This window comes from Vipera berus (genome assembly GCF_964194415.1).
Source record: "Vipera berus genome assembly, chromosome: 8".
NCBI classification, from domain to species: Eukaryota; Metazoa; Chordata; class Lepidosauria; order Squamata; family Viperidae; genus Vipera; species Vipera berus.
This window is the reverse complement of record NC_138211.1, coordinates 198,517-222,512: the sequence shown is the minus strand read 5'-3', so window position 1 is coordinate 222,512 and position 23,996 is coordinate 198,517. Positions and strand designations below refer to the sequence as shown.

The 23,996-nt window shown below is 47.6% G+C and overlaps 1 protein-coding gene across 1 annotated transcript; it reads left to right on the top strand.

Moving 5' to 3' along the window:
- Nucleotides 1–6,171: 6,171 nt before the first annotated feature.
- LOC308671423 (transmembrane protease serine 13-like) lies at nt 6,172–22,930 on the top strand (the record flags this gene model as incomplete). Its single annotated transcript, XM_081333598.1, has 13 exons — nt 6,172–6,192; nt 11,086–11,257; nt 11,742–11,852; nt 14,922–15,044; nt 15,162–15,291; nt 15,699–15,791; nt 16,828–16,871; nt 17,389–17,548; nt 17,970–18,142; nt 18,237–18,335; nt 18,577–18,719; nt 20,150–20,302; nt 22,450–22,930. 13 exons carry the CDS (start codon nt 6,172–6,174, stop codon nt 22,462–22,464), a joined length of 1,437 nt encoding a protein of 478 aa, XP_081189724.1. The 3' UTR covers nt 22,465–22,930.
- Between the last annotated feature and the right edge of the window lie 1,066 nt (nt 22,931–23,996).

The window sequence follows — 23,996 nt, the reverse complement described above, 5'->3', positions numbered from 1 at the left end:
GATTTTGGTCAAAAATAAACATATGGTTGGAAAAAATGACTAAAAACATATAGATTTCAAGCCTGAACTGTTTCTGTTAGGCATAATAGGAGGAAACTATGAGAAAGATTGTATATATTTAATTTTACATGTATTAACTGCAGCAAGAATTGTATTTGGCCAATAATGGAAAAATGAAAACTTACCAATGGAAGAACTAATTAAGAAAATTTTGGATCATGCAGAAATGGACAGATTGACATTAAAGATAAAAGAGAAGGAAGACTCAGTGTACTTTAGAACGTGGGACAATTTTTACCAATGGCTAGAAAACCAAGATCATGGCATCTGGCCCTCTCAATTCCTGGCAAATAGATGGGGAAGAAATGGAGGTAGTGACAGATTTTATTTTCCTGGGCTCCAAGATCACTGCAGATGGGGACTGTAGCCAAGAAATTAAAAGACGCTTGCTCCTGGGGAGGAAAGCCATGGCAAATCTAGACAGCACACTAAAAAGCAGAGACATCACCCTGTCAACAAAAGTGCGTATAGTCAAGGCGATGGTCTTCCCAGTTGCAATGTATGGCAGTGAAAGTTGGACCATAAGAAAGGCTGAGCGCCAAAGAATTGAGGCCTTTGAACTATGGTGCTGGAGAAGACTCCTGCGAGTCCCTTGGACTGCAAGGCGATCAAACCGGTCAGTCCTAGAGGAAATCAACCCTGACTGCTCTTTAGAAGGCCAGATCCTGAAGCTGAAACTCAAATACTTTGGCCACCTAATGAGAAGGAAGGACTCACTGGAGAAGAGCCTAATGCTGGGAAAGGTTGAGGGCAAGAGAAGAAGGGGACGACAGAGAATGAGGTGGCTGGATGGAGTCACTGAAGCAGTAGGCGTGAGCTTAAATGGACTCCAGAAGATGGTAAAGGACAGGAAGGCCTGGAGGAACGTTGTCCATAGGGTCGCGATGGGTCGGACACGACTTCGCAACTAACAACAAGAAAAGCGAGTTAGAGAGAAAGGAACATGATATGTACTATGGAATATGGAATATATGCTAGTAAGAAGACTATTGACTGATTAATTAACATATTGATTATAATATAGAAATTAACTCTTACTTATAGTTTTTTAAAATACATGAACCCAGACAATATGCTGTCTGCTAAATATTAAGAAAGTTATTTTTTTAAAAAACCGAACCCTAACCTTAACCTTAACCCTAACCCCTAAGCCTACAAAAATTTATATATATATATATATATATATATATATATATATATATATATATATATATATATATATATATATATATATATATATATATATATATATATATATATATATATATATATATATATATATATATATATATGTATATATATATACATATATATACATATATATATATATATATATATATATATATATATATATATATATATATATATATATATATATATATATATATATATATATATATATATATATATATATATATATATATATATATATATATATATGTTTAAGTATTTGTCAAGGCTTTTTGAATGGACCTTGCTAATTAACTCTTTCATTCCTGTTTTGGCCCGGCTCAGGGCTTATCCACAGGAACTAGTCAACTTATGACAGCTCATTATTTGTGCAAATTATTCAAATTGCTAATAAAGAATTTGGGAGGCTAAGATGATCATTTCGAACTCATTTATGTTCTCATCAGTTAGTCATACCCTTTATCTGAGATTCGAACCCGGGCTGATTGTATATCAGGCAGTGTTTTAACCTCCTGAGCCACGGGGTTCTTTCTCTCTTATATTAGCTGGAAGGCAAGGCAAATGTATGTTTAAGTATTTGTCAAGGCTTTTTGAATGGACCTTGCTAATTAACTCTTTCATTCCTGTTTTGGCCCGGCTCAGGGCTTATCCACAGGAACTAGTCAACTTATGACAGCTCATTATTTGTGCAAATTATTCAAATTGCTAATAAAGAAACATACATTTGCCTTGCCTTCCAGCTAATATAAGAGAGAAAGAACCCCGTGGCTCAGGAGGTTAAAACACTGCCTGATATACAATCAGCCCGGGTTCGAATCTCAGATAAAGGGTATGACTAACTGATGAGAACATAAATGAGTTCGAAATGATCATCTTAGCCTCCCAAATTCTTTATTAGCAATTTGAATAATTTGCATATATATATATATATATATATATATATATATATATATATATATATATATATATATATATATATATATATATATATATATATATATATATATATATATATATATATATATATATATATATATATATATGTTTTTGTAGATTTTCACGGGTACAGGTATGTAGGTCTTTGCGTATTCTGCAAACAATAACGCCACCAACCAATCAAGATGTAACAACACAGCCAACCAACCCACTTACAGCAACAAAGCCAGCACCCCACACACCTCCACCAATATTTATAGAGACGGCAGCTCTGATCACGCTTTGCTCGCACAAGCACGAAGGCGAAGACACCAGCCTGAAGGTGATGAGTGGGACCTCTTTGAAACGTCGCCAAGACACTCTCAATCTTACACGGGAAAAGACCTGGATACACCAAGACCTACATACCTATACCCGTGAAAGCTCGGCCTGGCCACCTTCCACTGGGCAAGTGCCATGCTTCTCCCTAGCCAGAAGCCTCCACACGTGCAGGGCACTTGAAGAGGACAGGCAGGGGGGGAGGGGGGAGAGGAGGAGGAGGAGGAAGGCCACAGGGAGGGACTCATGTCCAGCCTCTTTCCAGCCTTTTCTGGGAGCCTTCAGCCCTTCCAACTGGCTACCTTGTGTCAGACTAATCTCTGGTCAGCCCAACAACTTGACAATTGTGCAGAAGGAGTTTGCCACTGCCTCCTTTTGGGATATTTTGTCACTTCCCAGCCTGACTTTTGGTCCAGGGATCCTCTGGCAGGCTCCCATCAGAGTATTAACCTGGACCGTCCTTGTTTAGTTTCTTCCAATTAATCTGATGAAACAAATAGTGGTCACTGAAGCCCCCCCCCCTTTAGTCCATTGGCTTATTCCCCTCCCTCACTACTCTTGTTGATGCCCATTAGGAACTAGACATTCCTTAGTTTAATTGTGCTGGATGCAAAAAGAACTTTCTTAGTCTTCCCTGAATTTCTCACCATTCAACCTCACTAAATTCTGGTATTATAAGAAATTAAAATCATAAGGTTAAAATCTCTCACAATTTTCTTGGGAGGGAGAATGATTTTATAAATATATATTATGTTTCCCTTTTAAGAAAGAAACAGAAACAGGAAATCCCCAAATGTTGTAATCATTCTAAACTGAGGAATTTGTTCAACCCACTTCCCAATTTCACTCATGCTCCAGTTGAGCGGTTCCCCCCTGAGAAATAGTCACCATATCTGTACACGGATTTGTCTCCACCCTCTCTGCCAGTAGCAGTTTTATTTTCAGTTCCTTAAGGGCCTCAGGAGCACGTCTGCTTTTTCAGAGTTGGCAAAAGAGGGGTAGGAGTGGGAGGTGGCTCCATTCTTCAGGCTGTTCAATGCAGATCTGGGCATGTGAGGCTGGTGTCAAGCTTTGGAATGAGAAGCACCTGTTTATACTAACTGGAGCCAGTAGGGGGAGAGCTAGTTACTTTTGGCAGCCAAATATCATTGGTGTCTGTTGCTGCCAGACTCCTCCTGATTTTAGACATTAGAACTGTGGTTCCAACTTTCACAGGCAATCCAAGGGGCTGGTGTTAGATGTTTTGTGCCAGCCATTGGCAGTTCCCCAAAAAGGTCATCAGATGGGAGCAAAGAGGCTTCTTTGCTTCCACTGATGAGCCAAGGGTCTCGGACCCGACAGCCCCATTGGCGAGAGAGTTTTATGGTCAGGGAGGGACCAAGACCCCCCCATAAATACCTCTGCACGAGGGGCTGCTCTTTGTTCTAGTCTCCAGTTCTCCTTCTAGTTCCAGTTCTCCTCTCCTAGCTCCTAGTCCTTCTGTTTTAGTTATGTAATGCTAGCTTGCTTTTATTTTATTTCTCTCTCACATGCAGGCATGAATGCTTTCATGCCAAGTATTTCTTTCTCTTTGATCTATCATTGAATAAAGTTAATATGATTGCATCTCTGCGTGATGCCTTTACTTGGAAGCACCTTTAACGATTCATCGTGAGATCACCTCACAGCTGGATCTCCATATTTTTATAGTTTCCCCCTCCTCACAGTTTCTGAGCCGACAGCAGGGGTGGGTCTTTCTGGTCCTTGGCAATTTGGTGATGTGGGGGAGAAGAAATGAGTGTTTTCCATCAGCAAACTTGCCCACTCAAACTGACTCCACTCAGTACGATGATCCTGGGCTCATTCAGAGAGTGAAGTCCATTCTTTGAATCATAGGGATAAGTTCTGTAACCCTCTGGATTCACTTCTTTGGACTTTTGCTCTAAGTTACCTCCTTCCCTCCCGCTGGCATTGCTACAGGGAGAACTTAAACTGCTGCTTCTGATGGCAGCCTCCTCCGCACCCAGCTTTCTGGCAAGAAACATGAGTAGCCCATAGGCAAAAGCACTCCAGCTGCAAAAGGGTCCCCTGAAGCTGCTCTTAAGGTCATTTGGCTTCCAGGCAAACCAAGACCCTTCCATTTGGCCTGGTTTCTTTCATTGTGGTGGGATGTTTTGTCCTTGGAGACTGAACTGTTTGCAGCAGCTTTTACTTGTTTGCAATGTGCCTATTTAAATTTGCTTCATTTTTTCATGTTGTGCAAGTAGTGGGCTCTTTGGTGCAGGAAGGAAGACACGAGGCTGAGTACAGGTTAACACATACTTTATTCTTGCTAGAAGTGTACTGAAACTTGGGCTGCAACCAGCCACAATATATAGTCTGGCCCCTAGGTGGCAGCCAATAGGTTTGAACCCACTCTTGCCGCCTGGGGCTAGCCAATTGCAGGACCGGAGACAGCTAGTCTGGGTTGCTGGAGAGCCGTTAGCTGCTCCAGCAACCCACGTGGTGCATTATTTTTTCCTTCTAGGTCTCTAACCACCTCAGTTGCTGTCCTCTTGACATATTCCAGTTGTCGTTCCTAAAATGTGGCATCCAGAATTGGCTGTTATATTCCAGATGAAGTCTGACTAAGATGGAGCAGAAAGGAGGAATATTTGCTTTTGCTTTTGATGATAAACTTATGTTGATGCAGCCTAGGATTGCATGTGTCTCCTTGAGAACTGTGTCCCTCTTAGTGAATGTTCACAATTTGACCCAACCAGAACTTCTTCCCAAGAACTGCTAACAACCATGGTTTCTCCAACCACAGGCCTTTGATTTTGCAGAAGAGCTGTAGAAATTGGGAATCTTTAGCCTGTAGAAGAAAAGATTATGGGATACATTGTAGTTGCCTCCAAGGATCTGAAAGATTGCTATGTGGAAGATTGGGCAGAAAAAACCAAGGCAAGAAATGATGAGTTTAATTGGCAAGAAGAATCTCAAGAGCAACCTGGAAGAGGGATCTTCAGGAAGTTTCTCTTTTGCTAGAAATGTGTGAAAAAGGGTAGGTGGCGATTGAATGCCTTTGGAGATGGCCTCCAACGCCTCTTCCACCACTCCAGGATTGCAGAAATGCTCTCCCGCCTGCCTCTTCTGGTGGCATGCAATTTGGTGGGAGGTAGAATGGGATGTTTTTTCTTTCTCATCCTTCCTGTTCTTCTGAGTCAGGACCTCCCTTGGGTGGGGCTGCCCTGATACTGCCTTCTTGCCTGGGGAGACCAGCTCAGGGCCATGGCCAGGCAGCTTCAGAATGGAGGGGTGTTCAGCAAAAGTCCCATGTGAGGGTCCATTGACCAGCCAGGAAGAAAAACCAATTTCTCTTGTCAAGGGAGGGTTTCCACTGGGAAACCTGAAGCCAGCTGCTCTCAGAAACCTGATGGGAAGGCTGGGCTGCGCAGAGTAATCTTTCAGGTCAGGCCGGTTTCTTCCCTGCCTGGCTCTGGAGGTTGCCACACACAGCTAGCAGAGAAGGAGCCAGGCAGGTAAGACAGGTAAGCTTCCCACTCAGCGCAGTTGTCCCAGAGCTACATTGAGGGTTGGCTGCTGGCAAACCTCTGAAGCTCATATGTATGCTTGAAGGAAGGCAGAGGGCCATGGACCTTGAAAGGTTGCAGTGACCTACCGGGTCTCTGGTGGTGGGAAGAGGCCATGGAACAGCCCCCCCATCTGGTAAGTCAGCTCAGGGTGGGAGGGAGGGAGGGAAGGACTTGCTGATCACTGGAGTGATGGGATGTGGTCAGTGGACAATACATCTTCTTGGAATTGGTAGAAATGAGCACCAGAGAGGAAGGAGGAGTGGCCTGGAGTCTCCAACAGTCCTAGGACTGGATGGCTTTCTATTCTCTGAGGCTGTTTGGGGGAGGGGGCGCCTCCTCTATAAACCCTGGGCAACACCAAAACAGCTCTCCTTGGGCAAATGCTGTAAACCACCCCCCCCCGGCCCTTTTCCCTGTCCAGTGCTCTCACCAGAATTTGGGGTGGGGGTGAGGGCTAGAACAGATTGTGGGCAGTCTTTCTATTCTGGGATTCTTCCCTTGAGATAATCATCTTAAGAGCATTTGCCACCCTACCCCCACCCCCATTGCAGCCCCCTCTCATTTTCCTGTATCTAAGATGGCAGGAATAAGGTGGTAGGAATAGCCAACACCCCAGAAGACAAGCTTAGGATCCAAAAAGATCTTGACAGACCTGAACAATGGACCCTAACCAACAAAATGAAATGTAATATGGAGAAAAGCAAGGTTTTACACTTAGGCAGGAAAAACCAAAGATATAGGTACAGATTAGGCAAAACCTGGCTCAAAAACAGTAACTGTGAGAGGGATCTTGAAGTCCTAGTGGAGGATCACTTAAACATGAGCCAGATGTGTACAGCAGTAGCCAAAAAAGCAAATACAATCCTTGGTTGTATAAACAGAGGCATAGAATCAAAATCACATGAAGTATTAGTACCGCTTTATAAAGCCTTAATAAGGACACACTTGGAATACTGCATCCAGTTTTGATCACCACATCACAAAAAAGAGGTTGAAACTTTGGAAAAAGGGCAGAGAAGAGCAACTACGATGATTAAAGGCCTGGAGACTAAAACATACAATGAACAGTTGCAGGAATTGGGTTTGGCTAGTCTAGAGACAAGAAGAACTAGGGGGGGACATGATAGCAGTATTCCAGTATTTGAGAGGTTGCCACAAAGAAGAGGAGGGGGTCAACTTATTTTCCAAAGCACCAAAGGGCAGGACAAGAAACAATGGATGGAAACTAATCAAAGAGAGAAGCAACTTGCAATTAAGGAGAAACTTCCTAACAGTGAGGACAATTAACCAGTGGAACAGGTTGCCTTTAGAAGTTGTGGGTGCTTCATCACTGGAGGATTTTAAGAAGAGACTGGACACTCACTTGTCTGAAATGGTTGAGCAGGGATTGGACAAGATGATCTCCAAGGTTACTTCCAACTCTATTCTGATTGATGGATTGGTAGGCAAGGCTTGGTGCCAACCTCTCACCCTTTCAAGAAGCCCAGCCCTTTTGGAGGGCAAAAGCTTTTATCTGCAGCAGCCAAGGAACAGCAGCATTCTCTGCCCCCTTCCAATCCCAACCAGCAGAGATGGGGCAGGGCTGGGTCATGGTGATGGGGTTCCTTTCCTCTGGCTCTTTGCCTCCCATCTTCTCCAGACAGACGGACGGTGCTGGTCTTTCCCATCTCTGTTCTGGCACACTTTCCGAGAATTGGTGCTGCCAGTCCAGGACGCAAATTGAACTGATGGGAATAGGCTTTGGCTCCTTGGCCCAAGGAACTTGTTCCATTGCGTGAGGAACTTAATGTGCATTATGCTTCAGTTGCTTTTTGGTTGGCATAACAATCTGATTTAATCCTTGTGAATTATATGAGTTGACTTAATTTATGATTAAAAATAACCTGGGAAATAATTTCCGGATGCATAACAAATAAATCCATTGTGGAGAGACTGAAGGGGGCTGGATGGGACTGAATGCCAGCCCCCGCTCTAGAACCAGTGGGTTCTGCCCTTTGGGAAAGAGCAGTGTGGGGCCAGGAAGCAGAGCGCACGGGTGTTTAGCTGAGCGGCCGGTCTTTGGCCATGGCTTCAGGGAGGCTTTTGTGGTCAGACCGCATCTCTGGCAAGTGGTGTGTCTGGCAAGCCTTGGAAGGGAGATGTTTGACAGAGGTGGGCGCATTTGCCAGAGGGCTCTGGGCCAAGGTTTCTCAACACCCCTCCCCCTGAGCTTCAGACCGAAAGGCATGGGCCAAGGTCTGCACTGTCTGGCCTGAAGGCGCATCTGCCAACAAGCTGGCGTATCTAACTGGAGGGCTCCAGAGTCCTTTTTGGTCCTGGTGTGTGTGTGTGTGGGGGGGGGGGTTTCAAGAGTTGTGGGCTCCCAACTGGTAAAGGGCAGCATCTCCAGAATAGTCCAGTGTCCTCCTTGAGCCCCGGTCAATCTCCCAGCCCCAAAAGAACCATAGCAGAAGGGAAGTGGGAGAGAGAGGGATAAGTTATCTAGGCCCCTTTCAGTCAGGTTTCAGGCCCGATTATGCGACAGAAACAGAATTGGTCACACTTGTTGATCTTTGGTGAGAGTGAGATGGTGGTAGGGTGTCTATCCTCACTCTCCTTGACCTCTCGGCACCTTTCAGTACCATCGACCATGGTATCCTTTTGGATCGGCTCTGGGATTTGGGACTGGATAGGGTAGTGTTGCAGTGGCTCAGTGCTTTTTTCGGTGGCCAGTTTCAATCAGCATTAAAAGAGGGCCAGAGCCCCTCCTTTGTGGGGTACCGCTGGGCTCAGTACTCTCTCTGCCCAACTTTAACATGTACATCTGATGTGTCCAACCTTTTGGCTTTCCTGGGTTGTGTTGAAGAAACAGCACATAAAATATATAATATACTTAATGTACATGATGCATATAAGTCACATAATAGTATTAAAAGCTTACAAACATGTTGGGCCCCATTTGTTAAATAGTGGGTTCTTTGGCGCAGGAATAAAGACGCGTAACTGAGTACAGGTAACTCATAGTTTATTTCTTGCAGAAACTGTACTGAGGAAATGGCTGCAACTAGCCGCAATATATAGTCTAGCCCCTAGGCGGCAGCCAATAGGTTTGAATCAACCATTGCCACCTGGAGATAGCCAATTGCAGCACAGGAGACTTGTAGCAGCCATTAGCTGCTCCAGCAACCTACGTGGTATTCCTCAAGAGCCCAGTACATAACACCATTACTAGCTGTTCAGGGCTGCATTAAATGCCCCTGATCTGCATGGAACCACTGGGTGAGCTCATCCAACAAGAATGGGATGAGACATTTCATCCCTGGTGACCCAAGTGATAACCTGGCTGCCCTTTTGCAGTCCCTGGAAGCCGTGGGGGCCTGGATGGGGGAGAAAAGGCTTCAAGGCAACCCTGGTAAGAGGAAGCAGCCGTGTGCATGCAGCGCCTTGGGATCCAGAGACTTATCATCTTTGGTTCTGAATGGGGTGCAAACCTGGTGTGCCTCCTGAGGTTTCTCCTAGACTCGTGGCTCTGCTCAGAGAGCATGTGGCAGTCACAGCCAAGAGAGCCTTCACACAACTTTGCATGGTGTGGCAATTGCATCCTTTTCTGGATCGTGAGGCCCTGCGGCCCAGCCACTCATGCCCTGGTCATCTCCTATTTGGATTATTGCAATGCTCTCTCCATGAGCCTACTCTTGAAGAGTATTCGGAAGCTACAATTGGTCTAGAATGCAGCAGCATAGAGGCCCAAAGGATAGCACACATAATGTGAATTGCACTGGCTGCCGATCTGCTTCTGGGTGCAATGCAGGGTGTTGGTTATTCCTTTAAGGCCATTTAGGGGATGGGTCTAGGATATCTGTGGAACCGTCTTTCTCCAAAGGGATTGGCTGACCTCATTATGCTGGCAGGAGAGGCCTACTACGGATCCCATCAGCTAAGGAATTTTGGCTGCTGGGATCCAGGAGAAGAGCCTTTTCTGGAATGGCTCCTGCCATTTGGAACTTCTTGCCAGAAGAAGTAAGGTCCTTTCTTTTAGCCTTCAGGAGAGGCCTTATAACTTGGCTATGCCAGTCGACATTGAGTCCTGAAGGAGAAGCTGTTGGCTGGAGGCGGTTGGTAGGCTAACAGAGAAAGCGCCCCACCTCTTTACTCCAAATCCATGGTTTTTAGTTTGTTTTCATTTTTTGTAATTTTAATATGTTTAATATTTTAACTGTAATTTTAATAAGTAATATGTTTGATATTTGTATATTTTATCATACTATAAGCTGCTCAGAATTTCCTGAAACCACAAGCTGGGCAGCAAATGAATTTACTACTAATGATAAAGTTGCAAGCGAATCACAAACTGGGAATCTGATCCTCATGGGTGACATCACGGTCCAGCAGTATTCCAGGTGGCCCAGGAGGAAGTTGTTACTTTGCAAGCAACCAGGGCAGGATGACTCGGAGGGGGAGCCAGACTGCCCAATCCTGAGTCCTTTTGGGTGGCTGGGGTCCAGGCGGACATCCAACCAGGGGCCTGGACTGGCTGGTCAGGAGATTCATGCAGGAAGACTCCCCTGCTGGTGCAGCTCCAACAAGCACAACACACACACTTCAGGTTGCTCCTCCTGAAAGGGTCAGGGCCCTTTCAGAGCAGAAACAGCCAGAACAAAGAGCAACGCAGGCCTTGCCCTTGCCCTTGCCCTTGCCCTATCCCTTGCCCTTGCCCTTGCCCTAGCCCTTGCCCCTGCCTTGCCCTTGCCCTTGCCCTTGCCCCTGCCTTGCCCTTTCCCTTTCCCTTGCCTTGCCTTGAAAATGGAGAATAGCACCAGTGTCCTAGTTCAGGTAGGAAGCTGCAAGAGGAGCAGACCCAGTTCCTTGGCAAAGAGGCCTGCTCAGAAGCAACTCAGGAGGAGTCCCTGGGTATTCTCTTGGCCTGTGGTGCCTCTGGTAGAAAGAGTCCTTGGCTGTGAACAGCAAGCTTGCTGGAGGAAAAAGAGAGGGCTTAGGACCACCACTCCTGTTTGATCCTTGATCCTTAGGTCTTCTTTGCCCACAGGAAGGTCCACTGCCTTCTCAGGAGGTGCTGAGCCCTGTTCTCTACGCCTTCCCACCTGCTGTCTCTCAAGAAGCCCCATCAGGTGAGACCATTCAAGCTGCCACCCTCAAACCTTATGCTACAGAAACCAGACCAAGCTCCCCACCCTGCATAGCTGTTGCAAGTCCAAGCGGTAAGACCCTGCTGGAACCTCCTAATGAGTGGGGGCGAATACATATAATGATGGAGCAGTTACACTGGGGAGGTCTAGTGCAACCTCTTGCAATAGAGAGGAGCCCTAAGTAGAGGACTGGGAAAGGTAGCCTCAGGTGGGGGGGGGGAGGTAGGCTGAAAGAAACAGAAGCAGCCATCTGGGAAGCAACCAGCCAGCTCTTCCTTGTCGCTCCAAAGCCTCTTGTCACTCTGCTCTGTTGTGCAAGACGGCAGCTTCAGCAGTCCAGCCCTTTGGTTATGGAGGGGAAGGATGGAGGAAGACTGAATTCAGCCTGCAGTTTAACCCAACTCTTGCCTGCTTCCCAGCTCCCTCAGCTCCAGCCTGCTGGAGATTCTCAGAAGAGAAACCTCTTGCTGCTCAGCCTCCCCCTCCTCAGTCTTTGACTTCTCCTATGTAGAGACTTCAGCTTGTCCCACAGCTCTCTTCCTTTCCCCATCCACAGCTTCTTCCAGCCCCGCTGCCAAGGTATTTTTGGGAATGGGCCCGAAGAGGGTGGCCCTCATCACCTGTCTTCTCATCCTCATTGTGCTGCTGGTTGCCCTCATCCTGCTCTGTGAGTCTTTCCCTTTTCTCTTAGAATAATACCACTGGAAGGGACCTTGGAGGTCTTCTAGTGACTAGTCCAACCGCCTGCCCATGGCAGGAGACCCTATACCATTCCAGACAAATGGCTGTCCAATTTCTTCTTTAATACCTCCAGTGATGGAGCACCTGCAGCCCCAGGAGAGAAGCCGTTCCAGGAATTAATTGTTCTCACTGTCAGGAATTTTCTCCTTAGTTCTAGGTTAGAACTGTAATGATCTTCCACCAGTTACCTCTTGTTCTGCCCCTGTGTTTTTCTGGTTTGCAAATTATAGTAGTGCAGGAATGACTTCCTGGTTCTTTCCACCTAGGCAGAAGCTCTCTACTGATATCTGAGGGGAGGCTCAGTCCAAAGAGCCAAAGGAATTATCAGCACAGTTTCCATTTCTGGTGAGATCAGGTTCCATGACAGAAGGAGTAGTATTTGCAACCTCGGATGTGTGGCCATGCCTACTGGCTCTGCCTCAGACCAACCACTCTCTGCTCTGATGGGATGAGAGACAACTGCAGAACCCCCCCCCCCTCACTTTTCTCTTGCCTTCTGTTGCAGGACAGGAAACATGGCTGAGTCCCTGGGAGGGTCAATCTCACCCCCAGGATTACTTTGTCTTTTTGCAAGAATGGTGCTGCCTCATACAAAGATGTCATCATCTCCCTCCTCCCATGTTTTTCCAAAAACTGCTCTGCCTCCATTGTAGGCAATATCACTGCACATCCTCTACCCCTAAATCTCACCCTTATGCTGTGGTGGAGGAGGGCTACCCTCTTTTTGTGAGTCAAACACTGGCCAGTGACTTTCTGAGCAGGGAGAGGTCCAGGTTTTTCTCCTTCTCAGAGATTCACAGATTGTCCTCCAGAAGGGGCATGAGCAGTAATTTCTGAAAAAGGAAATAGTCTACTCTGATACAGAGAAATGCATGTGAGTTGGTGTAAATGGGTGTCCCACATTGCCAAGTGATGACTCTGCAGAGCCTCAAGGAGAAAGCCAGATTGTGACCTGGTTTCATAGTCATTCCTACTTCATGAAAGTTTTCTGGGCCCATATTGCTCACAGGACATGCCAGAAATGTTTTCTTTCCTTCCTCTATTGTTGACTTTGGAATCCATACAGTGGAAGAGAAGGAAATAGAAGGAAACCAGCTGCATGCCAGGACTCCGTCTCCCTCTCCTCCTCTTCTTCCATTCATGCAATGGATGGAAACTAATCAAGGGTAGAAGCAACCCAGAATTTAAAAAAAAGCAACTTCCTAACAGTGAGGACAATTAACCAGTGGAACAGCTTGCCTCCAAAAGTTGTGGGTGTTCCATCATTGGAGGCTTTTAAGAAAAGACTGGACAGCCACTTGTTGAAATGGTGTAGCCAGGTTTCACCTAATTTGTATTCATACATTTAATTTTGCCTGGCTAAGTGTAAAACCTTACTTTTCTTTACATTAAATTTCATTTTGTTCAATAGGGCCTAGTGTTCAAGTCTATCATCTGGGGTGTTGGCTATTTCTGCCAGCTTATGTCATCTGCAAATTTGATAGTCCCCCTTCTATTCCCTCACCTAAGTAATTTATGAAGATATTGAGGTGTACTGGGCCTAAAACAGAACCCTGGGAGTACCCTGCTGTTTACTTCCCTCCAAGTAATGTATTACCATTAAGAACTACACATTGAATAATATTTGTCAGCCAGTTACAAATTCTTCTGGTGTTCATGCTGTCTATCCCACATTTTTCTAGTTTAACAAGAAGTAGGTTGTGGTCTACTTTGTCAAATGCCTTACTGAAATCCAAGTATACTATGTCCAGAGCATTTTGCTGCCCTTCTCCAAAGCTGCTCAAAAGTATAGTGTCCGGAACTGGCCAATGCAAAATAAATTGAAATGATTTATTATGTACTTTGGAAACATGATCCCCCTCTATGCCAGATGTCTGGCCCTTTCTGCCCCTTGGGGGGCGAGATGTTTCATGAATGCCTAGGATTGGACTTAGGTCATTTTGGAAACCGGCATCTGATCCCTAGCAAATGCTACTCAGATTTCGATGATGCCCCACAAGCATTGGGGCAGCAGCACAACTGATTTCTCTTTCTCATCCCCTTGTGCCACTTGCACAAGCAGCCCGAACTTGTCCCTCTTATTGTGCCTCTTGGAGACACAGAAGGGGTGTGTGTGAGAAAGGGGAATGGAATGAGAAAGAGAAGCAGCTATCCTCTTAGCAAGTTTGCTGCCACAAGGAAAGGACTTCCATGTCCTTCCTTCTCAGTTGCTGAGGCTGCTGCACAAGCTGGTTTTTAATAGCATGGACATCTTTGAATAGATGAGAAATGAACAAATTGTTGCATTTCTGTGCCACAGAGCACTTTCCCTGGAATCAGGGAGGTTCTGCTAGCATCCTTTGCATTATTATATTTTATTAAAAGGCAAGCTTTCACGAGCTGCAGCTGACTTCACCAGATATATGGATAGAGTTTGGTGGTCAGAAATGATGCTACCAGACCCCACCTGATTTTTGGCTATCCTGGACTAACATAGATCTTCTTTAAAACTTTCCCCCTAGAGACTTGTCTATGGTGATGCTTGTGCATCACAATGCTGAGGTATGGTCTCTGGCGCAAATGCTGCTTCTCTGCAAGAGCCTCTGAAGGGACCATACCTGCCACCCACTGCCTAATAACAATAGGAACTGGGAACTTGTTCAGCTGACAATGCCAATGCTGAAGAGGTGCAGTTGCAAGTGCCGTGTGCCAGACATTCCCCCTGGCAATCTAGATAGGACAGTTTATCCAAAGAGAGAGAAGCTCAAAAGCTCTAGCCTTTGTGAGAAAGAAAGCTGAGGCAATGCACAAGAATTCCAACAAGTCCCTTGTTTGTTTATTTCTCCCACTTTCTATGCGGGGGACGGCAGAAAGTTTGCATCTTTTGGGGGCCATCTGCATTGGTTCCCTGCTTGTTGGTCTGGACTCTGGATTCCTTTTCTCAATGTAAGAAATAATTCCCCCACTCCCCTAAGCCTCAGTTTGTTCATTGCTCTTGCTTATGTCCTACTCCCAGTTTTGTTCTGGCGGTCCAGCACCGGCATTGTGTACAAGCAGCCAGCGGAGAGCTGCAGTGAGCACGCTGTGCGGTGCGATGGGGTTCCTGACTGTTCTCAGAGCAGCGATGAACTGGACTGTGGTAAGGCCAGGAGGTTTTGGGGAGCCAGAAGATGGAGCTTGGACGGAGGGGCTGGGAAGCTACTTCCCTCCCAGGAATGCCCATTTGAGCTCCTTCCTGTTCTCACCTGTTCTGCAGTGCGTTTTGGGTGGAACCAGTCCTTGCTCCATGTCTACTCAGGAGCAGAGAGGCAGTGGCTGCCTGTCTGCAGTCAAGCCTGGACGGAGGCCTTCTCCCGGAAGACCTGTCAGCAGCTGGGATTCCTCAAGTAATTCTGGGCCTCCTCATAAGGTGGGAAGGGAGTCCACTGAAGGAAGGAGAGAAGCTCCTGTTTTCTCTCAGCCTCTTGCTTGCTTTGCTGGTCCTGTTCATGTGCAGAGTGCCCTGGTGGCAACGTTGTAAGCAGTAGAAAGAGCAGTTTGTGGACTGTACTCCTTCAGATGAATGGGGGCGGGGTGGGGTACTTGTGATGAAAAGAGATGAGGCTACTCATAAACTGAGGGTCTGGAGGGGTTGCATGCTGTAGTACATATAATGCTGACTTTTTAGCCACTCCCGACCTAGCTGTGTGCATGGTGGCCTGGCCTGCCAGGTGCTGGGGAGCTACTCCACAGAGGCAGCAAAACTGCTCCCCCCCAGGCCTCCTTTAACTTCAGCTCTCTTCTGCCTCCCCAGCACTTCCAACACAGAATATGTCCCTCTGTCATTTTCTGGGAAAAGTCTTGTGGCTGGCGAGATGCGAAAAACCATTCAGCAGAGTCTGAACAGGTAAAGGACTGCTCAGGATGAGGTGGTGGGTTGGAAGGAAGTCTCCATTGTGAGCCCTGCCGAGTGCTGGCAGATCCAGGCCATTTTGGGCAGATGGACTCCGGGGACTTCCTGGCCAAGGACAGCTTGATCTGCTAGGATCGTCCTTGACTCAGTGACCCTCAGAGGTCATAGAGGATCACAGACCTGGTAAGGTTTGCGATTCATTGGTAGTGCATCAATGCACATGCACAAAGACACACCAAATTCTAGTCTTTCAACTGAAAAATGAAAAAAACCTAGCTCATCTTTAGCCTGTTCATTATTTGGCCAAAAATTGCTTTGGAAATGGAGTTGTACATTTCTCAAGATAGTTTGCTATGTGTTGTCTGGGACCAGAGCCATCTACTATGACCTATTGTTACTGAAAGCATCAATTTCCTTTAAGGAACAAGATCCCAATACATCAATAGAGCAATGAAGAATTAGAACATTCACACTAGTCTTGACTGTGACCCTCAAGACTAAGTGTAACAATTAATGCTTAGTTAAGCTCTTAGATCATGCTTTGGTGGAAGGTACTTGATCCTCCCGTTTGGAATCACCACCAGAGATGCCCTGCTGCCCAAATCCAAATTCTGCTGTCATTTGGCACTTGGTGTTGTAGCACCCCTCTCCTCCAAATATCTCCACTTATCTCCCATCTTCTGCCCTGGCTTGACCATCTATAGGCTGGCAGATATCACTTGGTGCAAGCGGGGACCACAGCACTATGCCTGCAGATTTCCTTCATGGAGGGCTTGAACCATTTGTTCTCAGCGTCATCTGTGGGAAGGGACTCACCTGTCCCTCATTGTCTCAATGTGACGGGACTCACCTGTCCCTCATTGCTCTCTGCAGCTTCCCTCTCTCTGGGCCCTCCAGAGAATGTGTCTTTCTCCCAGACAGGCAAACCGACTTGGGGATTCTGTGTGCTTCCCCTTTGGCTGGTGAAAGTCCCTGTTGGCTGCAGGGTCTGTTTCTCACTTAACCTCTGATTTGTTGATCTCCTCTATAGCTCCAAGTGCCGTTCTGGAAAGCATGTTTCTCTCCGATGCACAAGTAAGGAGACAGAGGAAGGTGGAAGTGGGTGGGTCCTGGCTCTGACACCAAGAGGCTTTTGTATTTCTGTGCCATAGTTCAGGAGGGAGGAGGTAGCACCCTAGGGCTGACCTCCTGCTCAGGCTAGGCTCAGCCACACTCTTTCACCTTCCTTCATAAGCTTCTATCTAAAGAGATTAAAGCAGCAGGCAAAGCCATGACACTGAGTGCCCCTGCCTTTCAGGGCAGTACAGAGAATACTGTACTGTCTTCACACTTTGAAAAACAATGAAAGTTATAAACATCATGGAGTAGAAACTGTCAGAGTGGGAGAGAGAACCACTCTTGAAAACTGAGGACATGCACATCACGCGAGTTCTGCATGGTGCTGGGGGTTGGATGGGAAAGGTAGAACAAAGACTTGGCTAACATAAAAGGACCTTACATACATCTCTAGGTGGGTGGGTGTGGTGCATGTGTGTGTGGAGGGCTTGTCTGTGCTCCCCCAACTGAGGTTCTTGGATCTTTCTCCCTACAGACTGTGGGCAACGGATATCCGGCCGCATTGTGGGAGGAACTGAAGCATCAGCCAGTAAATGGCCTTGGCAAGTGAGCCTCCAATATGGCTCTGCTCACATCTGTGGTGGCACTATCATTGATGCGCAGTGGGTGCTGACCGCAGCCCACTGCTTCTTCATGTAAGGCCAACCTCTGGATTAACTTGGGAGGGCAGTGGGAGGCTCTGAAGATGCCCACGGAAGGGAAGCTCCCCACCAGGATGTCTGCCAGAAGGAGGAAGCCAAAGGGCCAGGCTACTGCAGAGAGGCACAACTTCCCATCCGGTGCCCTGTCCATTATTCGGTCATTTCTTGAGACCCAGCAAAGAAATGAGGACAACCCTCACCCCACCCCCGTAACTGTCTCTCATCAGTGTCTTCTTTCGGATCAATTTGCTGTCTCAATTTGAATAATTAATTGGATTGATTTTCCAAAACAACCCTTTGTATAGGATCAGGGTTGGTTCCCACAGCCCTCATCTCAGAGAAATCTCCCTCTGGGTATCTATGCTCTGAGCCAAAGGCAGAGACTCCTGTAAACTTTTGTCTTTGGACTTTTTAGAAATAGCGTGAAAATCCTGGACGAATGGAGGGTCTATGCTGGTATCTCTGATCTCAAGCAGATGAAGGAGGGGATCCTGGTCTCTGAGGTCATCATTAATGCTAATTACAGTGACGACCATGATGACTATGACATTGCCCTGATGAAGCTCTCCCAGCCTTTGGGCCTCTCAGGTGAAGTTCTTGGATGCCTTCTCAGCTCAAATTCTAGTAAGCCCATTTTAATTTTGTTCAAGGAAGGGCTCACTTGCTTGTCCCTCTCTTCCAGCTCAGGTTCGCCCAGCCTGCCTTCCCATGTCAGGCCAAAGGTTTCTTCCTGGGAGGGCCTGCTTCATCACAGGCTTTGGCAAAATCAGTGAAAATGAAGGTAAGATGGGCGAGTGGACCTCATTTGCTAGACTGTGGCACAGAAAAGGTGAGGTTCCCCCAAATGAACATGTTGTAATAAAAGCTAAGCAGTCACCTGCCAATATGCTTTAGGATTGGGATGGGGACTTCTTGGCTATAATGAACTTTTTCCATCTGAGATTCCATGACAATTCCAGCACAGGAGGCTGAGGGATGTCCAGGGCTCTCTTTTCATCACATAATTTGTTTGCCTTTTGCAGAGAATACATCGCCCAAGCTGCGAGAAGCAGAAGTGAAGATCATTGACTATCGGCTCTGCAACAGCCATAATGTCTACGAGGGATTCTTGACCCCCCGGATGATGTGTGCTGGATTTTTGCAAGGGGGCAAAGACTCTTGCCAGGTAAAAGAGGCTTTCTTGCTTGGAGAGGAAGTGGAAGAGTTCTCCTATGCAACCTTAGACTGATGCAACCAGTTACAAGTCTGGCAGATTTTAGTGACTTGTAAATTTTCCCACACAAACTGAGACAGAGATAAGGGAAGGTTATTAGGAAGATACTAGCAAATGTCCTTGAGGAAAAGTGCTCATCTAGTCTGTGGTTCCATGTGAGGTCCTTGAAAGCAGATCCAGAATCCAGTCCCTGGGTAAGGAACAGGCAAGACCTGGAAGGGACGGCCTCAGGACACAGGTCAGGAAGCAGGAGACTTTCTTCCGAGTAGGAAAGGGGGGTGTCTGAAGGACCCGCTTCTATATTCGGAGTTCCCAGTTAAAGCTGCCTCCCTCCCTCTTGAGGTCTCCAATCTCCCCTGCCTGGTCATTTTTACCTGGTGGCTTGACTGTGGACCACTCCCTGAAATAACAGCCAGATGCGCTGAGCCTAATTCGCAAAGGACGAGTAGCCTCCTCAGCCGGAGCTCACACAACCAGGGGCGTCCATTACTGAGGCAGAACAAAGACGAGGGGGGTCCCTTCTGGCAACCCTTCCTGATATCTGGCACACTTGAAGTTGATTTTGAGAGGGAGAGCTGCTGCTGTGGCTCTGACTCCCAAGGCTCTGATCGCCCCCCCAGTGGGACAGTGCTTCCACATTCAAAATTACCATTGCTATCACTTTTACAGTTTTGAATGTGCTACAACTTACTCATTTAAAATTAGCTTTAAAATGATTTTATTGCTGTGATTTTAAAAATATTCTACAAACGTGACAGAATATCTTTCAAACTAGAACTTTCAAACGGTAGTTTAAGATACTGATCTTAAAATGAAACCATGAAAAAACCCCATTTTCTATCATCCCCGCTGAGCACAATAGTGAGAGTTTTAGAAAATAGGTTCTGAAGAGTTAGTGATATTGGGTTAGGCAACTATACCAACTTCATTTAAATGATATTTTACTAAACCTGGAAATTGCAGACAGAAAAGCTGATGGAAATATCCATGTTAAAAAAGAAATGGGCTAATCCAAAGATGCCACCTGTAAAGGTGATGGTGGCTACATGTTGTGCTGTGACTAGACCCTCCAACTTACTGCCTCATCACCTGGACAGACTCTACAGTTTGGCATTTTTTTCAGGAGAAAATCAGATCTTTGGTACTTTGAGAAAAGTTAGGTGGACCACCAGGGAACATTGTTGATGGCACACCAACACACTTCGTAAAAAAACAAAAGGCACTTCCCTTGCAGGATATGGAGGTGCCCTCCACTCAGGGTCAGGCCCTTTTTCTATGAAACCCCAGTTCTGGGCCTATCAGTGGTACAAATTACCAAACACGGAAATGGTAGGTGGGGATTGCGACCCCCAGCTCTCTAATGCCTGCCTCTCTTTGCCTAGGGCGACAGTGGTGGCCCCCTGGTTTGTCAGGATAGTAATCGATGGTACTTGGCTGGGGTCACCAGCTGGGGAACTGGCTGTGGTCAGCAAAACAAGCCAGGCGTCTATACCCAAGTCACCAAGTTCCTTGGTTGGATTTACAGCCAAATGGAGGTGAGAGGGTCCTTGCTTGCTTGTTTGGAGGGCTGTGAAGAGGGGGATTTGGGTGACATGCAAAAGTTAGAAATGGGCATGGAAAGAAGCTAGAGCAAGAGGGGCACTTGAACTCACTCACCTGACATCCTTGATTAAATGTGGGACAGAGGCAGGTGTAATTGAGCCCCGCAACCTGACATGGTGGGGATTTGGTTTAGCCCTGGCCGTACCTGGCATCCTGCAAACCGCTCTCTGGGAGAAGTACTGAGCCATTCCTTATTTCTCCCAGAGAACACGCAAGCACGCAGCCTCCTTTCTCCTACGCTCCTATGCAGCTATCAGGGAGGGGAAAAATAAGCAGAAATGATCGGGAGTGGGAACTATTATCTCGACCCGTACCAATCGGGTTTCAGGCCCGGGTACAGCACGGAGACGGCATTGGTCGCGCTGGTGAATGATCTCTGGCGGGCTCAGGACAGGGGTTGCTCCTCTGTCCTAGTCCTATTAGATCTCTCAGCGGCTTTTGATACCATCGACCATGGTATCCTACTGCGGCGTCTCAGGGGGTTGGGAGTGGGAGGCACCGTTTTACGGTGGTTCTCCTCCTATCTCCTGGGCCGCTCGCAGTCGGTGTTGACTGGAGGGCAGAGATCCACCCCGAGGCCTCTCGCTTGTGGAGTCCCTCAGGGGTCGGTTCTCTCTCCTCTCCTGTTCAACATCTACATGAAGCCGCTGGGTGAGATCATTCATGGTTTTGGGGTGGGGTATCATCAGTGCGCTGATGATACCCAACTTTTTTTCTCCACCCCGAACCAACCCAGCGATGCCCTCGCCGTGATGTCCCGTTGCCTGGAGGCGGTTCAGGTCTGGATGGGGAGAAACAGGCTTCGTCTCAATCCCGCCAAGACTGAATGGCTGTGCATATCGGCATCTTGGGCTAACCAGATTATTCCACCTTTAACGATGGGGGGGGTGAGGTGTTACCCCCGTCAATAGGGCTCGCAACCTGGGCGTCCTCCTGGATTCACGGCTCAATTTTGAAGATCATATAGGAGCCGTGGCCAGGGGGGCTTTTGCCCAGGTTCGCCTGGTGCGCCAGTTGCGACCCTATCTGGACCGAGATGCCCTACGCACAGTCACTCATGCGCTCGTGACCTCCCGTCTAGACTACTGCAACGCTCTCTACATGGGGCTGCCCTTGAGGACCACTCAGAGGCTTCAGCTGGTGCAGAATGCGGCCGCGCGAGTTGTGATGGGGGTTTCCCAATACTCCCATGTAACACCGTGAGCTGCATTGGCTTCCGGTTGCCCTCCGGGTGAGATTCAAGGTGCTGGTGTTGACCTATAAAGCCCTGAATGGCTTGGGTCCGGGTTATCTGAGGGAACACCTGCTGCCGGCATCAAGCTCCCTTCGTCCAGTGCGCTCCCACAGGGAGGGTCTTCTCAGGGTGCCGCCGATAAAAGACTGTCGGCGGATAACACCCAGGGGAAGGGCCTTCTCTGTGGGTGCGCCTGCCCTCTGGAACCAGCTGCCCATGGAGCTCAGGACTGCCCCCAACCTCCGTTCATTTCGCCGGGACCTGAAAACCTGGCTCTTTGAGCTCTCCGGCCCAGGCTGAGAATTTTTAACTGGGGTTTTTAATTCTAGGGATGATTTAATCTTTTTTAATTTGTTTTTAACTTTTGTATTGGTTGTTTTAAATGCCCTGTAAACCGCCCTGAGTCCTTCGGGAAAGGGCGGTATATAAATTTAATAAAATAAAATAAACTACCTCTCCAACTCAGATTATGCATAACTGGGGGGGTGGCATCTTCCTTTCTCTCAGAAAAGGGGGAGGTGGGGAGAAGGCAGCAACCTCTCAGCCACCTGGTGCTGCCTTGGGGCACAGCAAAGGAAAGTTTGCCTTCCAATGACTGGGAGAGGTGAGCTATTCAGGCTGTAGATTTAAATGGCAGCCCTGAGACAGAAATACTGTTTATGCAATGCTGCCATTAGCTTGGGAATTTGCTTAGCGGAGGGGTGTTTCTCTCTTTCCTTTGACCCTCAGCTGGTACCGGCCAGACAGAGGCTTGCTTGCTACTCTGTGCCTGGGATGGATTTTCTCCCACCAGGCCAGAGGCCGGTTCAGGAATTCCCTCCTCCTCCTTCTTGTCTTGTCTTGCAGAGTCAGAGTCCGTAGAAGAGAATGACACCTTCACTCCTTTCCGGGGAAGCGGAAGAAGCGCGTGGAGGTGGGCCGACTGCACCTTCTTGCCCTTGGGTTGCAAGGATGCCGGTGGGCAGGGGGCAGCTGGACTCGTCCCAATGTTCTCTGGGACCTCCGGGCTGCTGTTGGGGAGGTCCCAACAGCTGGGGACCCTGGTTTGAAGGATGAAGCTGGTACTGAGGCCGGACCCAAGTCCTTGGCAAGACATGCTAGGGCAGGATGGGATGACCTTGCTCTGTGGAAGTGCCCTTCTGAGATCTGGCCACATGTGAACACCAGACAGTGCTGACTTCAGAGCCCTCAGCAGACAGGACAGGGTCAGCTGCAACCCCTCCTAGGGCAGGATCTCACTGGCAGCACCACAAGCCCCTGGAAACTGGACTCGCTAAAACAGCCCTCTGCTACCTCACCACTTCAGTGCTTCTGTACCTTTGCCTTGGCGGCCCACTGTGACCCCCTCCCTTGGAGAAGAGGGGCAATTGCACAAGGAACGTGCAGACATAATACCCCCACCCCCAGTACTGACTTTCTGTTCCCAAGCACACATCTCCTTCTGTCTCTGAAGTCTTTTCCTGAAAAGGAATATCTTATTTGCTGAAAACAGAACTGCCAGTCTGGGCCTGCTTATTCTGCAGATTCCTTACCCCAATTTGCTTCTCTGAATCATGGTAGCAGCTGCCCCTTGATGCCTCCCCCCCTCCTCCCTGTCACCTTCTCTTTCTCTTTTTCTCCTTCTGCGATGGCTGGGAAATGGCCTCTGACACCTAAGCCAGAGAGGGTCCTGAGCTCCACTGTCAGAGATTACCTTGCACATTGGCTGGTGTTACAATTGGAGCCTGAAAGACGATTTGTGTTTGTGCATGTGTGTGTTAAAGGTTCTAAGACATGGGGGAAAGGAGAGGAGGCAGAAGCGGCCCAGAGGCACCTCTTGCCCCAAGGAGCTGTGGCCAGCAGTGCTAGGAGAGGCCTCCAATCTGTGTCCAGTCAGGACCTCCCATTCCCTCCTTTGATCACATCGTAAGAGATAGGCAATTACTTTTTCCGAATCCACATTTAAGTGGGGAACTTTAGGGTGTGACCTTTCCCCATCTGTGGCCAACCTTATGGATCTCATAAGCAGACAGGTGTGGACGGTACCTCTTGCTCTCACTGTTCTGGAAGCTCCATTTGGCTTTCTCCTGGGCTTCTCTAGGCCACTTGCCTGCTCTCTGGCCATTACACCCTCAAGTCCACCAGCTAGTCTTGGAGAACAGGAGAACTGCAACTGACCAGCAGCAGGCACCTAAAATCTCAGGCTTTAGGGGCGTGGGGGGAAAGGATTGAAACCAGCAGATAGAAGGACCCAGGCAGTCAAGCCGCACCTCCTGTTTGCTTTTGGGACCCGACAAGCAAAGGCAGAGCCTCTTTGTGGGGAAAAAAAGATAAGTCTCCAGAACTGCAGAAGCGAAATGGCTTCAGTATAGTGGATGCCATGGGCATCCACAAGATTTCTGCTCCAGTTGCCT